This window comes from Anas acuta, chromosome 18 (assembly GCF_963932015.1).
Source record: "Anas acuta chromosome 18, bAnaAcu1.1, whole genome shotgun sequence".
NCBI lineage: Eukaryota > Metazoa > Chordata > Aves > Anseriformes > Anatidae > Anas > Anas acuta.
In genome coordinates, this window is record NC_088996.1 from 5,123,914 (window position 1) to 5,151,152 (window position 27,239).

Below are 27,239 nucleotides of genomic sequence, written 5' to 3' on the forward strand. Positions count from 1 at the left end.
GGGCTGGGGTGGTTGTGGCAGACCAGAAAATCCCAAGCTCCAGCCCCCAGTGCCTGATACAGCTCTGCAGCATGTACACACGGGGATCCACAAAAGCTCCCCACCACAGGAGCAAATTTGGGGTGAAACGAGGGGAAAAAAGGCAAAGCTGCCTGAGCGCTGGTGGGGCTACCCGGGACCCGCAGGCTTTTGCAGAGGAACAAATAATTCGCCGTGGAATTCCCCAATTTCACAGCAACCAACACGAATTCACAAATTTGTGCTGAATTCGAGTTTGGGCTGGGGAGGGGAGGGCAGGAGGGAAACGTGGACGAAGCATTTTGGTGTTTTCGGAAGGAAAGCGCCTCTGGTTCATTCTTGAAAGAGCATTTCAAGAAAAGTTTAACTACATTCAGCGCAAGAAAGGAAACAAACCTGAAAACTAAAGGAAACACCCAAACGCTTTCACACTGGGGGAAGGGATTCAGCTGGGAAAACAGGCATTTAAAGTGAGCTGAGGGGATTTTGGGGGGAGGGAGGGGGATTTTTAGGAAGCCACCAGCCCCGGGGGGCAGCAGCAGCAGTGAGCCCTGCTCCATCCAGCCCCACGTCCCCCCCGGCACCTCCCCAGCCCCCCGCTGGTGCATTTTCCCCAACATTTCTCATCCCACCCCAGATCCAGGCCCCCCACCTCCATTCCTACCCACACCGCCACGCTTCCAGCGATGCTGCTGGTTCAGAGAAAGATAAATGCAAAAATCCCTTTAAACTACCTTGTTTCAGTCTCTTTTTGGCTTTCTTTTTATTTTTTTTCTTCCTACAAATCCTCTCCTAACCAAAAGTCAGCTTTAGGGCCACAATTAGTATCAGGCCAATAAATCAGAGGAATTAGAGGCTGCTGAGTGGTCTCAGGGCTAAGGCTGAGCTGCAGAGACCCCGAGGGACGCAGCGTAGGGCAGGCACGGAGCAGTAGGGGGGGTCCCTTTTGGGAAGGGGTTTTCAGCTGCACCACACCGGGGGGTAACCCTCTGCGGGGGCTGGCAGGGAAAGCACGGCTGTCCCAAAACCCCAGCCAGGGGGACGCAGCTCCCTGGGTCCCCCAGGTGCCAGCCCTGGTCCCCAGGGGGATTCCAGCCCCCAAAACAGGAGGGCACCACGCTGGCCCCATTCCCCTCCATGCACCAAGGGGGATTCACTCCTTGTGACCCCATGCTTCAGCTCATGTGCTCTCGGCTCTTCGTTAATCATGGCTAATTATTACCAACTGCTCCAGTAAGCCATGGGGGAGCTAGCACAGCCCTGGAGGTGCAAAGTTTCCCCACGAGTGGCCTGGGAAAGTCTGGGATTTGGCACCCGGGGATGTTTGTGGCCCCAAAATGCAGACCCCGGTGAGCAGCAGCGTTGGTGCCTTTGCCCCGTGGGGTGGAGGAGCTGCTTGCGGGGTGACACATTCACTGTTTTTTGTTTTTTCTTTTTTTTTTTTTTGTCATTAGGGGATGAAAATGAGATGCAGTCCTTCATCTGCTCTGCTTGTTTCATGCTACAATACGTTTTGGCCCCTGCCCCAAAATTAAGCAGTGCCTATTTAGAAGTTGAATAAGTGTGAAAACCTTTTAGGGTGATAGTTGCCAAATAAAGATTAGAAAAAGAACACAAAAAGAAATTACAATGACAGCCAGTATGTATCATTTTTAGCCTGGGCTTTTTATCCCAGTAATTACCCTTGGAAACAAAACCCGAGCCATCCACATCGCTAGAGAGAGCGGGAGGGAAACGAGAACAATCCGCACCATCGGGCTGTTGGTGGAGGAAAGCCTTGGGGTCTTTGCCATGACGAACTGCCCAGCTGGGAGAAAACGATCTCAAAAAATCTCCCAGAGGATTCATACCTCCCGGTTTGTCCAGCACAGGTCGAAGGGACATTTAAAAAAGTGCCAAAAACATATCAGTTTATGGGAAATTTCCCTGAAATTCAAAGCATGGACCTTAGAAACGCCTTGCAGCATCAGCCCTGCCAGGGAATGTGGGGCCATATGGCTGCTCGTGGGGACGAGGTGGTTGCATGAGCACGAACCATGAGCAGATGTCTCGGGAGGCCGTGCACGGCCCCTTCCCAGCAGGGTGGGAGCACGGCTTGGCCAAAACTCACGCCAGGTCCCTGCAGAGCCAGGCTCAGGCAAAATTCGGTGCCTCTGTGGCACCCCGGGTGCTCCCTGCTGGTCCCCAGGGGGTTTTTGGGGAGATGTGGCTGCACGGAGGGTACGTGGGCACAGGGAACATGGTGCAGCTACAGGACTGGGGATGCTCAGGGCCATGCTCAGCACCACCCCGTGGTGACTGCAGCTCCGAGCGATGGGCTCTGCCTTTCTGCCTTTCACCCCAAAAGGCTGCCTGAGGAATGGGGGAATCCTTCCCCAGGGCACAGCCCCAAATGGATAGTATGGACAGAGTGGGATGCAGCTCGAGGGGAGACCCAGCTGATGGGGCCCGTCTTTGCAGCAAAACCAGCAAGATCCAGCCCGCTGGGCAAACACACCCCTTATTCCCCCCCTGCTCCCTACAAAAGGAGAAACATCACAGGGACGAGCCACAGAGAGGGTGGCAAGCTGGACAGCACCGTGGCTCGTGGTGGCTTGTGCCAGCAGCTGCCGGGCTCGGCCCCGCTCTTATCACGGAGCCTGCTGTGCATGGCGGTGCTGCCGGTCAGCCCCGGACCATTGAGCGGGACGGAGATAAGCCCAGCACACAGTCCGAAGGTCTCTGCAGGGCATGAGGCAACCGCTGAGGCTCTGGGTTATGGCCTGGAGGGGCTCGGAGCTGGAAAACACCTCTGAGAAATTGGGGTGGCACAACCCCAACCGCTCTCTCGCCAGCTCCGGGCCGGGCAGGGCAGGCCTGGAGTGATCCTGCCCGGTTCTCTGCAGGCCAAACGGCCCCAGGGGTTGCTCAAACAGGGGATTGTGTTTGCCACATGGCCCAGGGGGCTGGCCAGGCTCTGTCCTGCAAGGACACAGCTGGGGACAGGGGACGCGGTCTCTGAGTGCGCGATGCTGCTGGCCCCATGGCTGCCTGCATGGCCCCCGCCTGCAAACACAGCTTTAGGAGGGATGGAGGGAGCCTGGCGCCTTCCCAGCACCTGGGATTTGCTGCCTGAGGGCCCGAAGAGGCTGGGGAAACCCCACAGTGCCTGGCAGAGGAAACCCTTGGAACCGGGGCCCGCTGCGTCCCCAGGAGCTGTTTGCCCGCGGGGCCCTGCTCCAACACCCACCCAGAGGTCAGGGCTCGCTGCAAGGCAACAGCCCGGAGGTCATCTGGTACTTGTGTGCATAACAAAGCCACGGGCTGCTCCTTTATCTTGGTCACCCTCCCCTGTTATCAATAGTTTTTCTCGTCTGACTGCATTTCCCCGCTGCCACATCGCTGAGGCAGGAGGGAACGCAGGGTGAGCGGGGTGCAGGCCTCGCCGCTGCGCACGCAGGGCCTGCCCCCAAATCCTCTCTCTGCTTGGATAACACAAATAAATACAAAAACCACGTGGCGAGTCACCAGCACAGGGGTTTTTGTGCTGCCTGGGAGTGCCCGCTCCATGCTGGGAAGCTGGGTGCTGGTGTCCAGTGGTGTCCAGCTCACCTCGCTGCTTGGGGTTTCTTGCCTGGGAACAGAGGGACGGGAGTGACAATGTGGATGTCACACGTGGCACACGCAGCAGTGCTGGGGGAGAGGGATATGGGGTGGTCGGCACAGCCCAGGAACCCCAATCTGCCTCCTCCAACCCGGCCAAAGCCCAGCAGCGACGTGCCCCCAAGCACGCAGTCGGCCACAGCTCCTGCTTCTGCTGGGGACAGGTGAGGCGTCACGCCGTGAAAAGGGCAGCGAGGAAACCAAACAAACGATTCGAGGCCCCGCCAGGAATGTGGCACTGCGAGGGAGAGGATTTGTCTCTCGCAGCCCCGCTGGGAGCATCCAGAGGCTGTGTTAACTCCTGGGGAGCCCAGGGAGGAGCGGGGCACGGCGGTACTTCCACCTCGTGGTAAGTTCCAGAAAAAGCAGGACAAATGCGACAGAAACTTCTGGGTGTGCTGATGCCCAGCTCTGTGTTTCTTACCCAGATCAGAGGCTCGACATCTCGCTTTAAATCCTGCAGACCCTGGAGCTCCTGGCTGGCAGAGGGGAGAGGGTGCTGCCACCAGCTGGCACTGGGTGCTGTGTCTGCACCCCAGGAGGAGCACTGGGTGCTGTGTCCCCAGGAGGAGCACTGGGTGCTGTGTCCATGCCCCAGGAGGAGCCCTGGGTGCTGTGTTTGTACCCCAGGAGGAGCACTGGGTGCTGAGGACACCAGAGCTCATCCTGCTGCCGTGATGCCTCCAGCACCGTGCCACATTGCACAAGCCAAGGCTGCACCTTGGCACATCCTTGGCAGCTGGGTGGCACTCGAAGCCACCAAATCGCTTCTGCACATGTCCCCAAGTACCTGAAGGAGGTCCCAGGCCATAACCCCAGGGGCAGGCGGGCATTACAAAGCTTAGGACGCCCAGGGACAGCGTCCCTGGCACAGCGCGGGCAGCCACAGGGTGCTTGGCCACCAGATGTGGACACGTCGGACACAGCAGGGTGCTGGCGGGTCCCTGAACAGGAGCTGCCACCTGGTGGCACTGGGACAATGCCGCAGGGACATAGGTGGGGACAGCTGGGTGGCCCTGCACCATGGCACTGTCCTTGGCTATCCCTGCGGCTCCGTTTAGCTGTGCCAGGGAGGCTGGGGATGCGCTGGCACAGCTCGGCATCGCCGCTTTCCCCCCAGGGGATGCACCAAACCACAGGGCTCCAAACCCTCAGCGGAGCTGGCTCCATCCCAGGAGCAGAGCCTGGAGGGAACGAGGTCTGCTGGTGGGGAAAACACGCCAGGAAATTTCCTTCCCTTGGTTCTGGGACACCTCAGCCACGAAGGAGCTGGGCACGGGGGGAAAAAAGCGTGGGCTGGGGGCTGCCAGCCTGTCCCCTCCTTGCCCACCATGGTCCCCTTGCTCAGCCCTGTCCCGTTTCCCAGAAGAGAGGGAAACAAAAGAAGAAGAGGGGGGCAGGGAGGAGTTTAACAGAAACTTATTCCAACTTCTTGGGAGGAGAAAAGCCCTATTCAGACGGGAAGAATAGCCGCTCGGAGGTGGTCACTAAGCAACCCGCAGCAATTCGGCAGGGCCCCGGTGCATGGGCAAGGAACAAAGCCACCTCGCTGCCCACCCAGAGCCATGGGTGGCCCGGCTGCAGGGGACGGGGATGTCCTGCTGAGCCCCGAGCTCCTGGCTGCAGCGGGAGGCTGCCTCGGTTGGCCCTGGAAGGCGGCCAGTCCCCATTGGGGTGTCCCTCTAGGGGAGGCCGTCTGCTGCTCGGGAAGGATTTGGGGTCTGCCCCAAATCCCATGATGGCTCCGCATGGGTCTGGAGCTCACACAGGGCTGGAAGTTATTCCCGACAGAGGCATGCTGAATTTTGGGTAACTGCACGACACCACGGGCTACACCCTCACCCAGAGAAGCTGGATTTATTATTTAGGTTATTGGTGGGGGTAGGGTCTGGCCTTTGCAAACCCGCTTACCCATGAGAAACCACTTGATCTCTCCACAGCACAAGCAATAAAGAGACAAAGGAAATCAGTCGGGACAAACCCCGCTGCCAACCCATGCTGAAATGCCTCCCTTGGAGCCCCGGAGATGCTGCAGCACCCGTGAGAAATGCTGGGCGAAAGGAAAACCTCTCACAGGCAGAGGGGGTCGGCTGGGACCGGGCAGTGGATGTAGGGCCGGCCGCAGCACAGAGCCTGGTGGGTGCAGGGAGGGGTGCTGCACCTGTCTGCACCCTGCAAGTGGCTTTTCTCCTGTGGGGTGTCACGGGGGAAATATCCAGCCCCCATGCTCTCATCTCCAGCATCTGATATACCCAGAGAGGAGCTGCTGGGACAAGGATGAGCTCTCTTGGTGCTTATCTACGTTCTCAGGGGGGCATTTGGCCAGCTCTCATCCCCCTCCTGCAACAGCGGGGTGGGCAACCGGAGAGTGCTCAGTTGTGTCCATACAAGTAGCACAGCACCCACAGACTGAGTTTTAATTAACAGTCAGCCCTGCCTCTTCCTCTCCCTCCCTTTCCCGGTTTCATTACCCGCTATCTCAGCCTTTAAACAGCTGCTTCGGATGCCCACTAAATAATCACACACCACAGGGTTGGCCAAAGTGGTGCCGTTTATTTTGCTTACAAAACCACATTCTGAAGGCCAGCGCTCGGAAGCCTTGCTGGCTGCCACGATGCCTCTCCCAGCACGATGCGGGCGCTGCAGCCAGCAGCAACAGCAGAGCATCCAGCCCCGGAGCTGCAGAGCTCCTACCTCCGCGGGCAGGAGGCAGGCACGGTGCTCCTGGCAGAGCTGGGAGCCACACGTGCCAAAGCCAGGCACCGGCTTGGCACACCGGGACCGTTAAACAGGATCTGCAGCCAGGGGAGCCCCACAGCAGGAGGCACGACTTCTGGCAGCCTGCTACGCTCCGGGGATTGTTTGCCTTCCCTTGTGAGCGGGGCCCAGGGCAGCGACTGGACCCCAGATGTCACAGTGCTCCTTTGGAGGTGTCACAGCGAAGCCACACTCGGGGGCAGAAGTCTCATCCTCTCTCGAATAAACCATCTGGTAGCCAAGTGTCCAGTCCACCCTTTATCTCTACAGCGAGTGGAGTGACAGCAGCACCTCCAGGACAAAAGGCAGCCTCCTGAGACAAGCTCTGTGTGTCCACCTCCATCCACTGCAGGGGAAGCCTCCTTAGACAAGGCACCCGGCTCCAAGAGGGGCACCACCAGCAGTGAGAACCCAACCAGAACAAAACTGGCCCCGGCCTGAGGACCGCCTCCCTGCAGAGGGAAAGCCTGGATGCTACTTGGATTCACCCTGGATTCCTCTCTCCCAACACCAGAGCACCTGCAGCCACCCACAACAGTGGCAGCCCAGTCAGTTGGGCCTTTTTTGGTGGCATTTTTTTTGCTGCTGTTCTCCTGGTCTGTAGAATTTGCACATTTTTTGAAGCGTTGTGAGAGAATAAAGGTTCCAAAGGAGGGAAATATCTTTGTGGAGATGAAACTGTGCCTGGAAGTCCAGAGCTAACCCTGGCCCTGGTGGCCCTCTTACTCATCTGGAGGTCTCCTTGAGGTGGTGTTGAGATTTCCCAGGCAATGTCCCTTGCCACGCAATCAGGATCTCTGGTAGAGCCTAATGATATTCTCATCATGCAGCTTTTTCCACACCTGCTTCTCCAGGTTGAAGTCATGGTTAATGTAGAAGATCAGCCGTTTCCACTCCTTGTCGTAGTAGTGGTCTGAGTACTTCTCGTGACCTTCCGTGATGTAGCCATAGGCACTCACCTGGGAAAGGCAGAGGGCTCAGCGGGGAGAGATACCGAAGGCAGAGGGAGCGAAATGAAATCCTACACAGCTCCCAAACAGGTAGAAGCACAGGACAGGGCTGCAAGTCAGGGCTGCCTCCCAGTGGCCCTGCATGGGCATCCAAAATGGACTAGATTGTGAAAAGAGGCTCCAGAGAGCCTGATCTCCTCTCAAATGCCTCCCTGGGAAGCATGACAGCCCTCAGGCCCTGTGAGCTATACCAGGGTTGTTTCTCTTGTCCCTGATCTGTTCCCTCCCAGCTGACCAGAAGCCATATAACCGCCAGGCACATGACAGTCAGGGTTGGGGCCAGCCGTGCTCTGCCCAGTTATCCTGTCCTTGCTTCCAGACTGGGCTGTGTGCAAGGATCACCATGCCCTTACCTGGTCACAGAGGTGGAGGGCAGTCAGCAGCAGGAATGCTCCCGTTGTGGGTCTGTACAGCCGCCAGTAATGTTTTTGCAGACTTTTAGATTTTAAAAACCTGCAGCAGAAGAGAAGAAAGCGTGGAGCAGCTGCTGGTTGTGCTGGCTCAAGCTGGGAACGGCTTGTCCTCCTTGGCTCATGTGGCATTTTCCTTCCTTGCAGCAGCCTGTGGCCATGCTGAGCATTTCAGATAAGCCACGACTGTGCTCACGTGTGGGTAGTGCTGTAAAGCACAAGGCCAGCCCAGAATGCTCCCATCCCCTCCACCGAAACCTGCAAACCTGCACTGAGCCTTGCTCTGCCAAAGGAGGGTCACAAAACCCACTGCGAGCTGCCGTGTTTTGTGCCAGCAGTTGTTAGGAAGGTAGGAGTCAGAAAAAAAAAATAAAAATAGCATTTGAGCCCTCTTAGCCTTGGAAAGGACCCAAATCAGAGGGGAGACAGCAGGACAAGCAGGGGAGTGTGAGCCATCTGGCACTGCGTGTGCTATCTATTGAGGAGGCGTAACGCAGCGCTCAAGGAGACCGAAGGGCAAACACAATCAAAGCAGGGCACAACGGGAACTCGTCTGCCTACACCTCCTGGCCACGAGGCCCACAGCTGGCAGATCTTACAGTGACAGTGGAAAGGACTGGGGACACAAAGAAGCGCAGCCAGGCCAGGTGAATGGGATACTGAAGAAGAGCCCGTTACTGTGCCTGAGGGCACAGCCAGCCCCTTGGGTTAAGGCAGGATCTCAGGAGAGGAGGACTGTTACAGAGCATTCCTCCAGGGTGCTGAGCAATGGGGAACGTGAAAGGTTGGTCCTGAACGACATCAACCATTCTGGCACTTGAGCCAACACCTAACATTGACACCTGCCTGGGACCTCTGTTGGATGCAGACAGCCAAACTGTCTGACAGCTCTTGTTTCTCCAGCTCACAGATGAGATGTTTGTGGTTCTGCCCACAACTACCTTACCCTGCAATACCACCGAGCACTTGGCACACTGCTGAAGCTTCCCCCAAGTCTGCCAGTGTGGCTGAGCTGCAGTTACAAGAGTAGGCTGGGAAGAGAGAACCCAGAGAGCGCTGGTGCTGGCCACAAAGCACACAGTCCCCAGCTCACCTGTTTTTCATGTATCTGAGGAAGTCTGGGTGAACTACCAGGTATTTGTCCAACGTGAAATCCTCATCGAATCTATCCCGGGGCCTTTGCCTACGGACAGGAATATGGAGATTCAGGACAAGCTTCTGTATTTCATCACGGCTGAAAAGCATCAGCCCTGATGCACTTGGTGATGAGAGAAGAATCACAAACACTCTTAAGTTATTCTGCAACATTTCTTAGATGGCAAAGCCTCCACAGCCTGTGTTGCAGAGGAAGAGACACAGAAAGAGAAGCAACAACGGGAAACAAATGTCTAAAACATGCATGCTCATAGACAAGACATTGTGAAATCAGGCCTCCATCTATGAGCAGGACCACGCACAGACACCAAAGCAAGCAACAGCATGCATTCATCCACAGCTTTCTCTGAGCTCAAGCCACACATCTCTAAACCCAGCTATTTCTAAGAAGGAGATGTATTGGTTACAGCAGTGCTCATAGCTGGGGAGGAAATAATACATTTCTCCAGATAAATCTGGAAGAGGAGGGAGGGTTTCACACAGCTTGACCCTGGCCTGCATCTCAGCAGGACTGAGCACTGTGGAGAGGAAGATGGTAGGGCAGAGAGTTCCACACTGAAGGGTGTAGAGGTGGGGCCAGTTTGATTTACCCGTAGTGGTTCAGGAATCCTTTCCTGATGTCCTTGTTCAGCAGAAGAGCCTTCAGCCACTCGTAGTCTCTAGCTCCCTCCAGGAAGTGAATGTATCTGATATGCTAAGACAAAAAGTGAGCATTAATGAACAGCACAGGAGAGAGACACCCTGTAGCACCAAAAAGCAAGCGGGCACCTAGGTTCACCGAGTTTTTCAGGCACACACCTCTGATCTTTTAATTATCCCACCGAAACAGAATGGAGAGGACATCTGATGTATAGCTACTCCAACATGCCAAAGGTTTGTGAGGGAGTTCAAACATTGGAACGTGCTCCCTAGAGAGGTGGCTGTCAATGTTCAGTAATTATTTGTACAATGCCCTTAATAACATTAACGTCTGTTAGCCCTGAAGCGGTCAGGCAGTGGGACTTGATCTTTGTAGGTCCAAGTGACCAATTCTCGTCTGTTCTAAAGGGCTGGGGTAGGACTAAAGCAACTTGCCACTGTGAAAATTGACTCTCAAGCCAATACAGGTTCCCTCGCCAAGGGTAATGCTAAAGGATTAGCTCAGCCCCTTTGCTCATCACACATAGGAAGATCAGAACTGAAGGCTAACAGCATCCTGTCAAAGCTGTGCAAGCAAACAGCATGGACCGGACTTACTTTTCCCCGTGGAATCTTGCTGAACCCTTTGTGTCCCAAGATCTGGAGAGAGGACACAAGGGAGTAGGCTGTGAATCCGTAAAAGGAGGTTTTTGTTCCCACATCTTTTTCATAACCTTTGATTACAGCCCCACTCACCCTAGCCAAGGAAATAAACAGAGGAGCAGAGTTAGCAGATGACCTTGCAAAAACCTTAGCACCATGTTTGTAACAGGAAAAGAGAAAAAACCTTTTTGATTTTTCATCTTTTCCTGCCACCAACCATTTTGGTGCTTCAGAGTCAGCGCAATTAGCTGCTAGCCAGAACAGCTTTCCCCCATAAGATCTTGTAAGGGAGCAGCGATCAGACGGCCTTACCGGAACACGTAGTCATGGGAGTCGATCTCCTGGCCCATCCCGGAGTTATTCAGTATTCCCCCGTTCCCCACAACAGCACAGCTAATGCACGTTGACTCGTTTCTGCTGCTGTTGGCCAGGAGCAGCTGCTGGTGGGGCTGTGGGGGCAGCAATGTCATGACCTCTTTCACCACTGTGAAGCAAACATGGGGAAGAATTAGCATCAAGAGCCTTGGGGATGGACCCAGGGAAACCACCACGGTTTCCCCCATAAGATCTGCCCAGCCTGATGCCTCTGACAGGGAGATCCTGCCAGCCAGCAGCTAGTTGGCGTCCAGTTCCTGTGGGAGGTTTGGGGATCCCATCCTGACGTGCCCCGAGGGACTCACGTGAGTAATTGAGCTCCATGAAGCCGTAGGGAGGTGCAAAGTGCTCCAGGCGGTCCCACTCTCTGTCGTTGAAGTACCTCTTATCGGTAAAGAGCATGATGTTAGGCAGGAAAAGGTCTCGCAGCCAGTCCGACTTGGCAGCCTTGGCCTTCACTGATTCGGAGCAGGTCTTGAAAAACAAGAAGAGATAACAAGGGCTGATTAGCAGCGAGCTGATAAACCTGAGTGCCAGTGCACGTCTCTGTGTGTGAGAGTACTGGAAAGAAGCAGAGAAGCTCCAGGGGTTCAGAATCCATCCCTTCCAGTGCCCCCATCACTGTGAACACCATGAACAATTTCAGCATTAGATTAACAATTAGCTGATGGAAAATCACCGCCAGATAAGACAGAATTACTGCAGGTCTCCGGGACTTTCCCCATAAGAACAACAGGCCTAAAATGCTCACACGTTTTTAACAGCTTTGGACCCCTCTACCTGATGCAAAAACCCACCTGAATCCACCAGATAAGGCACCTCACAAGGCCCTTGCCCCAGGCAACACACGAATCCACTCACTGACAAACCGGGAGGATCAGATCACCATTATCACTCCCTCAACAGATAAGAAAAAGCATGCAAACAACTTGCTCAATGTCATAAAGCAATCACAGGGTGGCACGTAGCCGATAAGGGAATCCAAGTCAGTTTATTCTCTTAACAAGAGCAGGCTCAGTGCAGCTGGCAAGTGTTAGCCTGCGTGTGCAGATGGAGAGCTCCAGTCCACTGCTGTGGATTTTCCACGGAGTCAGTTTGGGCTTTTTCATAGCCACCTTCACCAAATACTTAGTACCAAAAGATGAAAGAAGACCGGAGTGGAGCTGTGTGTCCACCCCAAACCCCCAGCAATGCCCAGACATGGCCAAAGCCCTGCTCCACAGCTGAGCTGGGCTCCGTGCTGCAGGTGACGGCGACATCGTGCCTGTCACAGCAGCACAATGAGAAGAACACCGTGGAGGGTTTGACGTTGGCATCATTTCATTTGCAGCATGTTTCACGTCCAGAGACGAGGATGTTCCCTGCTGGCTCATGCTGTACTTGATCCTGCCCAAGGCCTGCTCCTCCTCATGCCTCCACAGCTAGGCTGGAGCTAACAGCAGAGGGGACACAAAGCAGGTTGCTGTGCTTCCAGTCACTCCCCCTCTCCCACAATTCGAGATCAGCTTTGGGAACAAGACCCTGTGCGTGCTGTCTAGATCCAAACCCTCACTAAAGACCCTCCCGCGTGTATTTCCTCCTCTTTCCACCACCGTGCAAGGATTTTTCACACTCCACCAGCCGTTCTGCACGCCCAGATGGCCCGCAACCCCGCTGACAGCAGAACACGCTCTCGGCTTCCCGCTGTAAGCTGTCAGCTCACGTTCCTCTGCCAGCTCCTGCTCCGAGCTTCTGCCATGGGTGCACGTGCTCTGCGGCTCACTGGGGAGGACAGGAGCATCTGGGAGCCAGCAGCAGGATCCTGGTGGCCTAACCTCGAGGCACGCAGCGCAGTAACGCTGGGCAGGAGGGGTCAGGGATTGCCTGTTCGTGTGTACACACTCAGCCTCCTATTTCACCCACTCCCATTTGTATTTTGGGTGACTCAAGCCCAGGAGAGAGCAGGAACAAAGATGCACATCCTGCTCGGCAGACTTGATCGTCTGCCAGGCCCTTCTGCTGTGTCTCAGCAAGGCTGGGCCAGAATGCGAGCTCAAGGGTTTAACAGCCAAGCCTCGCATTTAGCAGAATCACAGATCGTTGGGTGAAAGAATCACAGATCTTTGGGTAACAGAAGGGCCAGCCTCTCCTCTCAAGCAGTTCAATGCACACCCTGTCAGCAAAAGAATGGCACTCACTGCCAAAAGGGGCAAACGGCACCACAGAAAGATGCCACAAGGGAGAGAGAGCTCGAAAAGCAAACTCCAAAGCAGTAATGCTTGTCCCAGGACCTTTTACCAGCCCAGCTCAGCTACCTCTGCTCTCCGTACGCCTCCCAGGGCATCCTGGGCACCCTGAGGTTGGGGAACAGGATTAACTTTTTCAGGAGCAGCCCCTGCTCCACTGGGAGGGGTGTGAGCAGAACAACACGGTGCCTGCAGCCCTGGCAGACCCCTGAAGCAACATCTGCATTCGCCCTTAATGCCAGCACCATGGCGTATGGCAATGGGAGAAAACTGGAGCATTACGACCTCAAAAAGGCAAAATGGCTCATCTAAGAGCACTGAGCCAGAACGGGGGTTCCTGTGTTCTGCTCACCTGCCTACACCCTCCCTCCTCCCTGAGCACACAAGCAGTAAAAGGCCTTTTCCACCCAGGCACAAACACCAGCCCCACTCAGAAGATGTCTGCCTGCCTGCCCAGCAGCAGGGGTGCCAAGGAAAACTGCTGAGTAGGTTTTATCCCGAGTTACCAGCATAAAATGGGGAACAGAGAGAGAAATACGCACCTTCACCTGCTCCTGCCTGCTTGCCAAGGACTTTGCTACAGTTCATGACTTCATTCCAGATTTGAGGAATTTTGAGATGCTCAAATATAATTTAAAATTAGATTCTTACACCTATAGCTTCAAAAAGGAGCTCAAGAAGGAGCTATAGGAAAGGTCATAAATACGGTCAGAATACGAGTTCAGCGTAGAAATGAGAAGAAAAGCACTTGCTTTCAGATTCCATGGCTTTTGGGACAGCCTGGTGGTTGGCACTAGACTTACCATTTCAGAAGATGGTAATCTATAACATGACCTACATGGGCAATCAGAGGTAGGCACGAGAATTAACCATCAGAACAAGACTCCCAACAAACAAGATCTATCTGAAAACAGAAGCTGCAGCTGTGCAAGCACTGCTGCTTTGACAGGTACAACTCTATCACTTGCGATTCCCATCTTCACCTCTACCAAAATACTTTTCTTGTGCTGACCAGCCCTACAGTTGTTCCTATTTAACAAACAAACAAAAAAAGCAAGACATGTTTTATGATGGATCTCTTATGATTTGTTCTGCTGTGGTGATGGTTCCACGCACAGCAAGGAAATCCTAAGCAGCAACTGGCACCATCTGAGTCAGAGGAGCTCCAAATGGGTGAAGAATCTGCCTGCTCTACATACAGGGTGGAAAAGGTGAATCCCCAGCACCTGGTAAAGACTCCCATCTTCCTTAAAATAAACAAGTAAAAAAAAAAAAAAAGTTATTTTTTAACCATCGGTACTCCAATGGGGCACACCCACATGTAGTTTAATTTTCACCAGTACAAATAAAAAACATGAAAAACGGAAACAGTCTCCACCCTACTGCCTGCAGAGCAGGCACACAACTGCTTATCACGCATCATCTAATGCTTTTGCTCTGACCTTATTTTGACTTCAGCACAAGCAACTAAGGAAGCCTCCGTTCCTGTGAGACCCTCCTCACCATCCTCCTTTACAGCACAGCACGAGCACGTCAGGTCCCCCCCTGCTGCCAAAACCTTTTTGACTTGCTTTGATAAATACATTTTTGGGTAAGCAGATGCTCAGATGTGTTCCTGCTCCTGTTCCCTCCCCATGACCATGTGGGTTTTTTGTGTGTGTTTTTGTTTTGTTTTTGTGTGTCTGTTTGGTTTTTAGCTGGGCTGCATACAACAGAGATGAAGGCACTGTGTGCCTGTGCAATAGAGCAAGGCACCTAAGAGCAGGATCACCTTGTGGCACACCTAGGAGGAGAGAGATTTCCCAGATAAGGAGGTCAACAGGGACAAACACGCACGGCCATCACGCTTACCGCTGGTGGAGCCGAGCTGTCCAGCAGGTACTCATCCTCGAAATCCCACTGTGGCTCAGACTTGAAGTCAGCAGCCCTCAGCCTCTTTGCTGTCACTGCAGCAGTCTGAGTCACGGGTCGCACGGTTTTCGCTGACAGAGAAGGGTCTTTTGGTGTTGTTTTGTCTTTGGTTGTGTTGTCTCCATGAGCTACCTTCACCCCAGAGGATGGTTTCTCTGTTGTCTTCTCTTTGGCTCCCTCTCCCCTGGGAAGTGATTTTGGCGTTGTCTTGTCATTTACCCCTTCCTTTCCCCCTGGGGTTTGTCTCACCACTGTTTTCTCCTTGTTTCCCTCCACCCTCGTGGCTGTTTCCATCGTTGTATTCTTGATTCCCTCCACCTCAGGGGGCTGTTTCAGAGTCACCTTCTGCATGGCTTCCTCTGCCCCTGGAGCCAGTCTCGCTGCTGTTTTCTCCTTGTTTTCCTCCACCTTTGAGGCTATTTCCACTGTTGTACTCTTGATTTCCTCCACTTCAGGGGGCTGTTTCAGAGTCACCTTCTGCATGGCTTCCTCTGCCCCTGGAGCCAGTCTCGCTGCTGTTTTCTCCTTGTTTCCCTCCACCCTTGTGGCTGTTTCCACTGTAGTGCTCCTGATCCCCTCCACCTCAGGGGGTTGTTTCACAGTCACCTTCTCCTTGGCTTCCTCCGCCCCGGGAAGTGGTCTCATTGTGTTCTTCTGCTCCTCTTCTTCCCAGCTCGGTGTCCTCTCAGCTGTGCCTTGTTCAAGCCTTGTAGTGTTTCTCTCCAAACCCACCTCGGACATTCCACTTGCGTTCCCATTAGCAGAATAGTCTGAACCTTGTTGCTCCTGGGTGTCCACTCGTTGCACACCTGGGACGCGCTGGAAAATACTGAATGGCCTGAATGAAGGAAAAGCAGACACATCACACACACTTAGCAGCTTCCAGCACATTTCTTTTGCAAATCCGCCACCGAGTTTCTGCAGGGAAGCAACACAACACATCCTTCTCTGCAGGACGCTGCCTGAATTCAATTTCATTTACATATTTGCCACACCAAAGCATTATTCAAATTCCTGTCCCATTCTGTCCTGAACACTGCTCATTTCCACACAAAGCAAGCTCATCTGGGAGACTACATCCTCCTCTCTGGCACTTTGCTCATGAATTATCCTCCACATTGGCAGCAACTGCAAACCAGCAGAGAATAGCAGTGGGCAGGACACCCCAGCAACGTCCGCAGGGCACTGTAGGATTGTGTTTCTCAGATGCTGAGCTCAGGACATGGGACGCATCGTGGAGGCAGCCACCTGGTGCTCTGCCTTCTTTGCCAGCAGAGCCAGGTGCTGCAGCAGCAGAGTATGAAGATCGGAGGAGACTCAGAAAGGGAAGGCTGATAAAAAGTGAAATTTATTCCTTTACCATATGTCACTTCTTTTACACAGCCTGCACTTACAAGATTGGAAATTATGGCCATAAAATAGTCCTGTTGTTACCATTTTCTTTATAATCTTGTAGTTGTTGATTGCCCAGCCCTCTTATTTTGTTAAGCTCTCTCTTCAAAGCCTCTCCACCCTTGAGGGAATCAACAGGTCCTCATTTAGTATCACCTGCAAAGTTACTTAGTATGCATCCCAGTCCTGCATCCAGATCATTTATAAGAACATTGGAGAGGACCAAACCCAAAACAGAGCCTGAGAAGACCCCACTAGTGGCCACCAGCCTGCTGCAACCCCGTTGATATGGCTGCCAACAGCAGAAGAGCCACCTGCAAAAAGAAGATTGAGCCGAAACCCAGAAAAATCACCCAGGCAAAAAGCAGTGGGATTTCGTCCCAAACATTCCTTCTTATCTACACATGGTTGAAGGGTGGAACAGGAAAAAGGAAGCTGAAAAAATGCCGCGGTTGAGCTCGGACGTACGGCAAAGCTGCTCGGGATAAAGCAGCGGAGTTTCGGCGGGCTGATTTCACACTACGTTTGCCCTTTGCGTGATGCACTTGTTTGCATGACGCAGTTGTTACATGATGCTGTGGGCTGCTTCCAGGGTGATAAATGGGGAAAAAAAAAAAAAAACAACTCCACAGAAAGCAGGCTGGAGAGAGCAGCTTGCTGCTGAAGCTTCAGAGCAGTATGCCATTCATTCAAGTGGCCAGGAAATTATCAGCCTGTGGAGACTTTTAAAAACCAGTTTTTATCAGATATTTGGACATTTCCAACATCATTTCTATTGGACAGACATGCTGGTAAATGGCTTATCAGCTCTTCCTCTACCTCCTCTCTTTTAGCCAGTTTCAGCCCAGTACACAGCAGTTGTTTTTTATCACAGTGCTTCATGTTTAAATGTGCTACTGCATGCTACCTAATAAAAGGGAAGTTTTTAATTATACTCTACGTAAAGAGAAGTTCAGTAAGGTAGTACTGGCAATTCTTAAATCCCTGGATGATTTTCTGTTGTAATTTTAAGATGTTTAATTTTTTTAAATTAAAAGGCAGAGGACAATGAAATGGGACAGCATGCCAAACCATTCACCCCACACACGTGTTATCTCACAGGGAAGAGATTCCGTTCTAGCTTTATTACACTTCAAATTCAAATACTAAGCCAAACAGAGGGCAAAATGCAAAAGTGAAGGCCCTTCATATCCAAAACCTTGCTTCCTGCAGTCAAACCCCCGTGGCTTGTGCCTACACAGGACCTTGCTCTCCCAATCCAGACAACTGGTCAACCCAGCCCACCAAATTTTGGGTTCTAGAATGCAGCTGGCAAACAGCTGTAGAAGCACAACGATATTTACTGTCATTTTCCTTTGCAATTTACAGAGCCCAGGAACAAGTAGGAAATAAAACCATTAAAATGATGCTCACTGTATTTTATGTTGCGTATAAAAGCACAGAAATTGAATAGATAGCCACATACCACTCGTGCCTTGTGTTTTATCTAAAATTTCAAAAATATGGATGTTTCCAGAAAAAGTAACCCCCCCAAGATGAGCTCACTGGGGAGCTGGGAGCACCCAGGGGTGGTGGGGAGGCTGGGGAGCAGTGCTTCCTACACAGCGCAGGGCACCAATGTGAGAACTGTGTTTGTAGTAGGAAAAGCTCAGTTATCTGCTGATTTAACACACGAACGAGCTTCTGGACAATAGTACCAGAGACACTACCGTGGTCTGCACTGTAATTCCCTCCACACCCATTCTTGTAGGATTTACTTAATCACTTATATAAAAAATACTATTTGTATTTATCATGTCTGCATGACACGAGTGTCCCAACACACTGCAGATTTGTATTAAATGCAGAGTTCACTTTAAGCATAAAGGTAACCCAGAAAATCAATCCCAGTAATGCAATCTGGACTAGTATTGAATGAGGTCCTCACGGGAGCCACCAGGTAAAAGCAAATACGATGCAGTGCCAAACTATGAAAACAGAGTCAGTAAAACAAAAGCTGCTTTCTTGAACAGCTATGCGAGGAAACACTAGAAGGTGGTGATCCAACAGCAGAAAGTTTCAGCCTGCGAGCTTCTAGCAGCGTGCTCTGACTGCATGCAACGTGGTGTGCTAAAGCAAAGCGGGCACCTAACCCAGATCGGAAGTGCAACTTCCAGGGTAAAAGGAGAGAGGAATGAAAGAGAGGATATCCAGGCAGCATGGATTGCAAGGAAGCTGGGCTCTTACCTGAAAACGCTTTTTTCCAAGCCAAACAAGGAGCTAAAATTAGTTACGGTGAGGAAAAGTAGCATTAAGCCAAGAAGCCCAACGAAGGCTCTGGGAGCTATCGAAAGCTTTCTGATGAAAAGAAGCATGGTGAGATGCCTGGGAGAGGCGAGAGGCTCTGCTGCTGCTGCCCAGAGGTGCTTGCTAGGCAGTGCTTTCCACAGGTATGTGGAAGGAGTGGGCTGGTCTTCTCTCTGGGTTTCCCTATGAGAACACGCACACCCTCCCTGCCGACGTTCCCGGACACTTTGCACACAGATCCAACTCCTCAGAGCAGCCAGCCACCTTGCACTGCTCCCGATTGTCACCCTAAGCTCACTGCAACACGGAGCAGGGAACGAAACACCTTTTCCTGCAGCCAATGGAGGTTTCTTCTATTTTCCTCAGTGAGGTTAGTCTGGTGTGAGAAGGAAACCCTTCGCCTCAAATCTGGGGATTAAAGTGTGAATTAGGAGAGCACCACACTCTGCAAAGAAACTAACTTTCAGACTACCACCTGCCCATGGGCACAGGAAGATTTTTCAGCGTAGCCATAAACAGATCTCTGCTCTTTTCTTCTTGATGTAACTGCCGGTAGCTCCGATCCAAAGCCAATCCCTGCCCCAAAAAGCTGATGGCTACATCATACACATCCGTTTTTACCTTGTGACTGCTTCGCTACAAGTCGGAGTCGGACTCCTTGCAAATCCACTACAGAGGAGGAATTTGTGTTTAAGGCAGCTTAGTGCTCAGCTAGCGCATTGCAGGGCTGGGCGCAGCCAGCCAGTCCCCTCCCTCTCTAACAAAGCTGACCTGCCTTTGAGGCAACTGGAAAAACTGCAATCCGGCATTTCACTTCCTTGGAAAGAATCAACTGCATCCCAAACTAGCCCCGCTACTGCTGACAGACTTGTTGCACAGCCTTGCCTGGAGCTCAGATTCCCCAGCTGGCTCAGGAACAAGCCACCTGAGCTCTGAGCTGCTTGTACAGGTAGCAGCACCACGTGCTCTCCAGCTGCTCTGCTTTTGGAGCTCTCAGTCAACTTTCCTCCAGTACCATGGCTAGGACTGGGCTTTTACTTTTGGCTTTTCAGCTCTCAACCTATCACTTCACAGTGGTCACTGAGTGGCAGAAAATGACAGCACTCAAACAGGACACAGATGAATTTGGGTCTGTGGCTAGTTGGAGAATTCAGAATTGGATCACCTCGGTGACCCCCACAGCACAGCTACCTGAAATTCAGCTGGTCTCAAGGAAGCATTCAATATATCTGAATTTTTATCCCATGAAACATTTCATGTTTCTCATGTGTGAATTGTCATCATGCACAGACAACTGCCTTCTATGCTACTGTCCTTACTAGGACCCTGGTCGTTTGGGAACTAAACATTACAACCAGGCTTTGATCACCACACTGTCAGGTCAAACAAAGCTTCACGGATGCCACGTGCATGTGAAACTCTCCAAGGGTAATGAATCCCTGCTGCAACCTTGGGGTTCACACCCCAATTGGAGTAGAGCAGTCAGGACATTCAGATCTAGGATGTGTTGCTCCTCATTGACATGTAGCACCTGACAATCCTCAGGTCTCAACCTCTCTTTTTCGTGAAAATCAGCAGTTTGCCTAGAGATCGACTTCTAGCAGTCCTAAAAACATCTCCCCACTAGCAGAGGGAAAGATGAGCACAGATGAATAACGCAGATGTAGTTTTACGTACTACAGCAAATGGATATTTTTACCCATGGGAAGCAGTTAAAAATTAACCCTAACAGTTAAAATGAAAAAGGTTATATGGCCTCTTACTACAGAAGTTGGTTTGTACAGCTCTCATCAATAATTAAGCTCAGATTGAGATTTTCTTGCTGACATCACAATTCTTTAAAGCTAACATTCACACTGTTCCTGAATACACAGAGAGCTTTAAGTTACAAGGAAGCCAATCAGATTTCACACCTACCTCGTACCCATCCACACATCACAGCAAAAAAAAAAAAAAAAGCTGCAAGGATTCCCTGTACAAGGACTCAGAAGTAGCTGCATTTCTCTACTGCCCATAATTGCAGATAAATTATGGTCTCTGGGGCAAAGTGCAAAATATCAGTTATCAGAGGGCCTAGGAGAGAAAAGTTAAACAGCAAGAAAGGTGCTGAAGAAACAGGGGGGAGGTTGTTAGTCCAGGCTATGACCCTGCTTCCATCTACAGCGAAACATCTCATCCTTCCCACAGTGACCCTAAGATCAAAGGAGATCCACTGCATAATTAGAGGCATTGAGAAGGGAATCAGCCGTGGTACTGCCCTACTCCTGGGTAGCCCTCAGGAGCTCCAGGCAGGTCTGGAGAGATGTGCTACAGATCTGGGTGTGCAGCAGGCAAGCAGCGACTCAGTGCTCAGAAGATCCCTTCCAGTGGCAGACAGCAGTCCTGAAGCACTGATATGCACCATATATACCGGTGGCTTCATTTTAGCCTTCTTTTTTCAAGCCCTAGGCATACCGCTTGGAAGAAGCTGCTCGCGTGTGACTATAAGGCTTTTATTGTTAGCAGGATCCCAAAGGGAAATTCTGGAGGCAGCCAACGTTTTCCTTCCAGTCCTTCCATGTAACATCACTGCAAAACCAAGAGCCACAAGGGAGAGCAAGATTCCTATAACCAGAAAAAAAGACAGCTTCCTTTGCTTTTAAGGAACTGCGCTGGCAATCGGCGAACATGTCTGTAGTACTCTGTGTTTGACAAAGATCGTGCCTGGGGGAATATCCGAATCTCTGGCAGGCAGAGTGGCCGAACCCAGGCTTGCTACGCCAAACATACAGCTTCTCACCTTCTTGTGAAAAAACATGCCCTCAGAGACTACCGCCTCGGACTTCTATGGAACATTATTTCACCATCTTTCCACCCCCACGACTGGAGTCAGCCCGTCATAGCTCAGCCAGGCTGGCGAGCTCAAACACCAGGTCAGCTTAGTAGATGGGGCTGTGCACGAACTCTCATCCAAGATTAGGGATGACCGTATCGAAAGCAGAGGCCAAGAGCAGAGCTGCTCCGTTCACTCTCTGTAAGCAGTGTGACTCCTGAGAAACAGCTCACAGCCCTTAAAAACTGCTCTCTGACCCCCACATCCAGGGAGATAATTAACAAGACTGCACCTGACACAGCAGCTGGCAACATCTCAAGAGCCACAGGCCAGATCCCAGCTTCCTTCGGCAGAGGAGAGGTTGTGAGCTTCTCTGCAGCCCTGCTGGCAATCCCCAGAGATGCTGCTACCCTTGTAGTGCCGAGACTCCTAGCTCTGGCACAACTGCTCCATGTCCAGGGTGTCCAGCCACCAACACCGGTGCCTACAGCAATTCTTCTGCTCTTTAGCACTGAAAACAAGGCTTTTTTTTCTAGGAAAATATCCGGGACCATCAAGCGAAGATGGTTCTCTTAGTGCTTTTCCATCTATAGCACACCATTTAATTCCAGATCCACTTAAATACATCCTTACTTACACCCTGGACAGATAAAAAAACAGATTTGCCTGTTTTGTTGTGTTTTTTAAACAAACTATCTCAGTTAGATTTTAAGCTGTGTGTGTTGTGGCTGCCAGCTAGAGTCTGAGCTACGCCAACAATCTGAGTGCAAGCTTTTGAGGGCAGTGTACCAAATCTTGTTGACTTGCCTCTGCCCTGTGCACTCACCATCCAAACGCCTCCACCAAGTCAACATCCTTTTGTCTGTCCCACCCCGACAGGAAGCCTAGCATGACGGAGAGCTGACAGACAGGGACACAACTGATACCACGTCACAGTTGATTTGTGGGTTTGTTTTTTTTCTTTTGTTTGTTTTTCCTTCACAACCTATTTGATGGAAAGTTAAAAAATATTCTGTTCCCTCTGGGGAATCTCTGAGAAAGTTGTTCCCATATCAGCAGGACAGTATTGTAGACAGGTGAGCAGCTAATTTATTAAACTTATGTTTAGCTGGCCCCCTTACCAGAAAAACAGCCTTTTTAATTCCTGCCTCTCACAGCTGCCAGGAACAGGAGCATTCCGGGATTCTCTGTTGCTCTGGAGAGGGAAACAGAAGGACCACAAAACCTACATCCCTCTCCACACCCCTGATAAGACACGCAGGCACACCTCGCAGCATTTCACACCTGGCTGCACAAATCAGCATCTGCACAGTTGTTAATTCATAGAATGGGTCGGGTTGGATGGGACCTTAAAGATCATCTAATTCCAACCCCCTGCCATGGGCAGGACCCCTCCCACCAGCCCAGGTTGCTCCAAGCCCCATCCAGCCTGGCCTTAAACACCTCCAGGGATGGGGCAGCCACAGCTCCTCTGGGCAGCCTGTGCCCGTGCCTCACCACCCTCTGAGTAAAGAATTTCTTCCTTATACCTAATCTAAACCTATCCTCTTTTAGTTTAAAGCCATTCCCACTTGTCCTATCACTACACTCCCTGACAAAAAGTCCCTCCACGGCTTTCTGGCAGCCCGCTTCAGGTACTGGCAGGCTGCTCTAAGGACTCCCTGGAGCCTTCTCTTCTCCAGGCTGAACCCCCCCAACTCCCTGTCTCCACAGGAGAGGTGCTCCAGCCCCTTCATCACCTTCACGGCCCTCCCTTGGACTCGTTCTAATACTTCTGTGTCCTTCTTGTGCTGAGGGCCCCAGAGCTGAATGCAGGGCTCCAGGTGGGGTCCCATGAGAGCAGGGGGGGATAATCCCCTTCACCTGCCAACACACTCTTTTTGATGCAGCCCAGTTGGCTTTCTGGGCTGCAGGCACACATTGCCAGCTCATGTCGAGCTTCTCATTAACCAACACCCCCAGGTCCTTCTCCTCAAGGCTGCTCTCAATCCATTCCCCTGCCCACCCTGTTTGTGCTTGGAATTGCCCCAGTCCAGATGCAGGACCTTCCACTTGGTCTTCTTGAACCTCGTGAAGTTCGCACAGGCCCACCTCTCAAGCCTGTCAAAGTCCCTTTGGATTACAGAATCACAGCTGTGCAGGTCTACTACTTTTGAAACCAGAAGTGAAATAATTCTTGGGAAGGCTTTTCCCATACTCTTCCCACTGACTCAACACCAAAAACCATCACTCTTGACCTCTGGCAGGACAACTTTTCACTCCAAAGGATGCTAAGTGCTACAGGAATGTAAGCCTGCTTCCTGAGTGGTGGAAATCATCATGTCCCTACCTTACAGCTGGAAATTTGTGGCCTCACAGTGCCTTCTTCTGTGTCCCTGACAAATGTATCAGTGCCTTCACACTGTTAGCTGCAGGAGTAGCAAAGCCATGGGGTCCCGTGAAAAGTTAGATGGGTTTCATGCTTTTCTTCCCTTCTCTCTTCCGTATATTGTCTTCTATTCAACAGTTCTTCCCCTATTTTATTTAGAAACCTAGAGGTCCTGTGCTACTTTTCTCCACGTTACTCCTATTAACTTGGCAAAGGCTTTCACCAGCCAGGGAGAGAAGGTGACTCTTTGCTGCCCCAGCTGCACATCAGCTATAAATATACTGAGAAAATCACAGGCAAAGAAGTTGCTGGACAGAAGAGCAGCACGCTGCTGCTTTAGGGGAAATGTGAGATCCTTGTGCTCAGGAATAGCACACCATTCTCTCCCAGTTCCCTGGAAGTTACTTAGGATCTTTTCAGCTGGGGTTTGCCTTGCACGCATTAGATCTTAAGGGAGATTTGCAGGGTCTCAGCCTGGGCCAGGAGCATCATCCAGTCCGTTTCTAAGAATGCTGTGTTATTATACATCTCTTCCCATAAACTACATTTCCTGAAGACAGGTGCTCCCCCAGCGAAAACCATGGCACAGAGAAATCAAGCAGGACACACACTGGGTCTGTTTATCCCGAGTTCTGTGGCTTGCACCTTGAACCTTGTTTCCCCGCTCTTAGTTATCCAATGAGAATGATCAAGACTCTAACAGAAACAGTCTAAGCTGTGTTGTTAACAGGATGATGCCAAACACTGGTGGCCTTTAGCCCTTGTGGCAATCCCCACTAGCCTGCACTCAGAGCTCTCTCCTCCCTGCAGCATGCATTTTGCTCTCAGACACTGCATGCCATTTGTGTAGAGCAAGTTACTCACACCACACAACCCCAGCCACAAAGGCTGGAAGAGACACCTCATGCAGTCCCTAGGCATCACATTGATATCTGAACCACACCCGTGGGTCCAAGGAGATACGAGCTGCAGTTTGTTTATTGTTCAGTGCTAGTGTTTTCCCTCCCTCTCCTTAAGCAATCCATAACACTGCATCACGCTCCAGTGTGTAAACTGTAAAAAAATCTCTATCCAGTTTTTTATGATACCAATCTTGCCCCACTGAACCTTTCAGCTTGGTTAATGTCAGAGTTTATGTTTACCCTTTGATCTTATAACCATAAGTAAACAGCAGCCAAATTTACTTAAAATAAATTAATATTGATAAGTCAATGCACAAAACAATCAAGAGCAGACACTGAGAATCCTTTGTCCCAGTGGCTGTCCTTGATCTCAGATGTCTTCTCCAACCCAAATGATTCTATAAAAATAAGGACTTTAGAATATAACTTCTGGTTGTTTATCAACTTGTGCTGTTCTGTGGAGCAGTATGGTAAAGCAGCCTGAGAATCCAATAGCATATAACAAGAGTTGGGTTGATAACATTTATGTAATTTGTCCTGATGCATTTGGGTATTACCTCACTGCGTTTCCTCCCATTGGTACAGAAACACAGACTTTACTGCAGGGGTACGACCAGCCGTGCTCCAGCACCACATGTTTTCAGACAGAAGTTCCCTGAAATAAGCAGAAAGGAGACAGTAAAGGAGCAGTAAAAGGCAGTTAAACACATGAGAATTTAACCAGGATGATGCCAACAGCCCTGCTTTCGCCAGAGCTATGAGGGTTTATTTTTTGGTTTTAGCTTTATCTAGACACTGGTGGCTCCACCACAACATGCTGAGAACCCTGATGGCTGAAGCCACAATGCTCCAGCAGCTCTAAAGTGGGCTTTTTGTTTTGCCACTGCCAAAATATTTCACTTGTTGTTCAGCAAGTCTGCCTACGAAAATCATTTGGATGATGACAAGTGTCCCACAGATACATTAGAATAACTACACGGTGTCCTGGATGGAACTTTGATAAATACAATTTGATTTCAGAATCAGAAAAATGTACACTACCTTGTCTTTTGGTTTAATTGCTCTTTCTGTTTAAAGTTAAATAGTCATATAAAAGATAATAGCATTTTATTTGTGGGTTTTTCATATGGTTTGCTATCTAATCTGTTCAGGAAATAAAAATACTTCCTGTCACGTCATATGATTAGCCTTTGGTTTGTTATCCTTCAAAACAATTTATTGCCTAGGGATCTTATTAATTGCAATAGTTTTTCTACAAGGTCATCCCCTTCAGTTGTTTATTGTTCCCTGTTAAACACTATTCAGTGAATACAAAAAATCAACAAAAACGGTATCTTACGGCTGCCCGATCTTGCGTCAGGGACTCGGGGTTAGGTACACTCAGCCACAGACACCCATTCCACCTGCCTGCTTTGCAAACTGCACCTGGAATGCCAAAACCAAGCCAGGCTCAGCAGTCACCAACATCACCGGGGTTTTCCTGAAGGGCAAACCGAGTCACACTCATACCTGCAAGCTCTCAGCCACCAACTGCACAAAGCTGGCTTGAGTCAGAGTCCGGATGATGAAGTTCTGTTTCACCACCCCATCTGGCAGGTGGAACTGATGCCCGGAGAGCAGAACTGGCAAATAACGTGCCCTTCTTACCCCATCCCTTCCTAAGTGCATTGAAACATGATTTTACATGCCAGGCTTGTCAATAGTGTCAGCTAAGTGACCTGAGGAGCATACAGCCAGTCTCCCAGCCACACCTTTCTCTAAATTAACCACCCAAAGGCCTGGAGGGTCATTTATGGCAATTTTCTGATTCTTACAAAGTGCAAAACAGACTCAAGGACAGGAGAGAGGCAACAAATGCAGAGCAACCTGCCATCTGTTCGAATTGTTTAGAGAGGGAAGGGAGGTTTGAACCAGTTGGTCTTGGATCACACCTCTGCTGTCCCACCACATGCTGACCCCCCAGGTGGAGGGGACAGAGCCTGACCGCTGCCATCATCACTTGCTCTGTCCCCTTAGGACGACATGATGGATCAGTCTCAGGCTCTCAGATCCTAACTCCACTCCCTCACAGATATGGAGATGGTCGTTTGTCCTCAGTTAGGGTGCTCAGGGGGTGGATAAGGCCGCAAAGGGCAAGGTGAAGCCCACCATTTTGTGATAAAATTACAACAGGGATCTGCCCCGTCTCTTGTTGCGGAAAGGTGAACAGAGACATCAACACCACCTCCGTAGTCTTCTCAGGATAAATATTATCCAACTGTCACACACAATGCCCATCATCCCTGGGTACAGAATATCCACGAGCAAACTAGGATGACAGCTCACCCTTTGTTCAGAAACCATTTGCCACAAAGGGCTAAAGGGCGAGCTGGCAAAGAGAACGAGTGGCACCAGAAAGGAGGTGCCACTCCTGCTGCCCCACAGGAACCCATCTGGACGGGCAGTGTGTCTCAGAGCAGGGCACTGCTCACCAACACCCCAATCCGCAGGATCTCACAGCACCCAACTCTGCTTTGTCCCAGGCAGAACATTTCAGCGGTGGGTGCTTCACAGCAGGCATTTCCTCACGGTGACAGAGCAGGGCCAAGAGCCAACGACGCCAGGTTTTCTTTTTATGCCTGTATCCCTCAGAAATTCCTGACGAAATTAGATTCTCAGTTGCATTAACATCAGGTTTCTTCCCCTAGTTTTGCCC

General features: G+C 51.1%; 1 protein-coding gene across 5 annotated transcripts; it reads right to left on the reverse strand.

The window, feature by feature from the left end:
- Positions 1-6,193: 6,193 nt before the first annotated feature.
- ST6GALNAC1 (ST6 N-acetylgalactosaminide alpha-2,6-sialyltransferase 1) lies at positions 6,194-26,958 on the reverse strand. 5 transcript variants are annotated; one of them, XM_068655085.1, is made up of 10 exons: positions 25,884-26,958; positions 25,102-25,199; positions 14,725-15,622; positions 10,954-11,122; positions 10,586-10,757; positions 10,229-10,367; positions 9,583-9,686; positions 8,931-9,020; positions 7,781-7,880; positions 6,194-7,376 (listed from the first exon to the last, which is right to left on the reverse strand). In XM_068655085.1, the coding sequence occupies exons 2-10, from the start codon at positions 25,119-25,121 to the stop codon at positions 7,206-7,208; spliced, it is 1,863 nt and encodes a 620-aa protein (XP_068511186.1). In that variant the 5' UTR covers positions 25,122-25,199; positions 25,884-26,958; the 3' UTR covers positions 6,194-7,205. The 5 variants fall into 5 exon arrangements, with proteins under 5 accessions (XP_068511186.1, XP_068511187.1, XP_068511184.1 ...); XM_068655086.1 differs by lacking the exons at positions 25,102-25,199; positions 25,884-26,958 and adding an exon at positions 21,242-21,490; XM_068655083.1 differs by lacking the exons at positions 25,102-25,199; positions 25,884-26,958 and adding an exon at positions 20,380-20,405.
- Between the last annotated feature and the right edge of the window lie 281 nt (positions 26,959-27,239).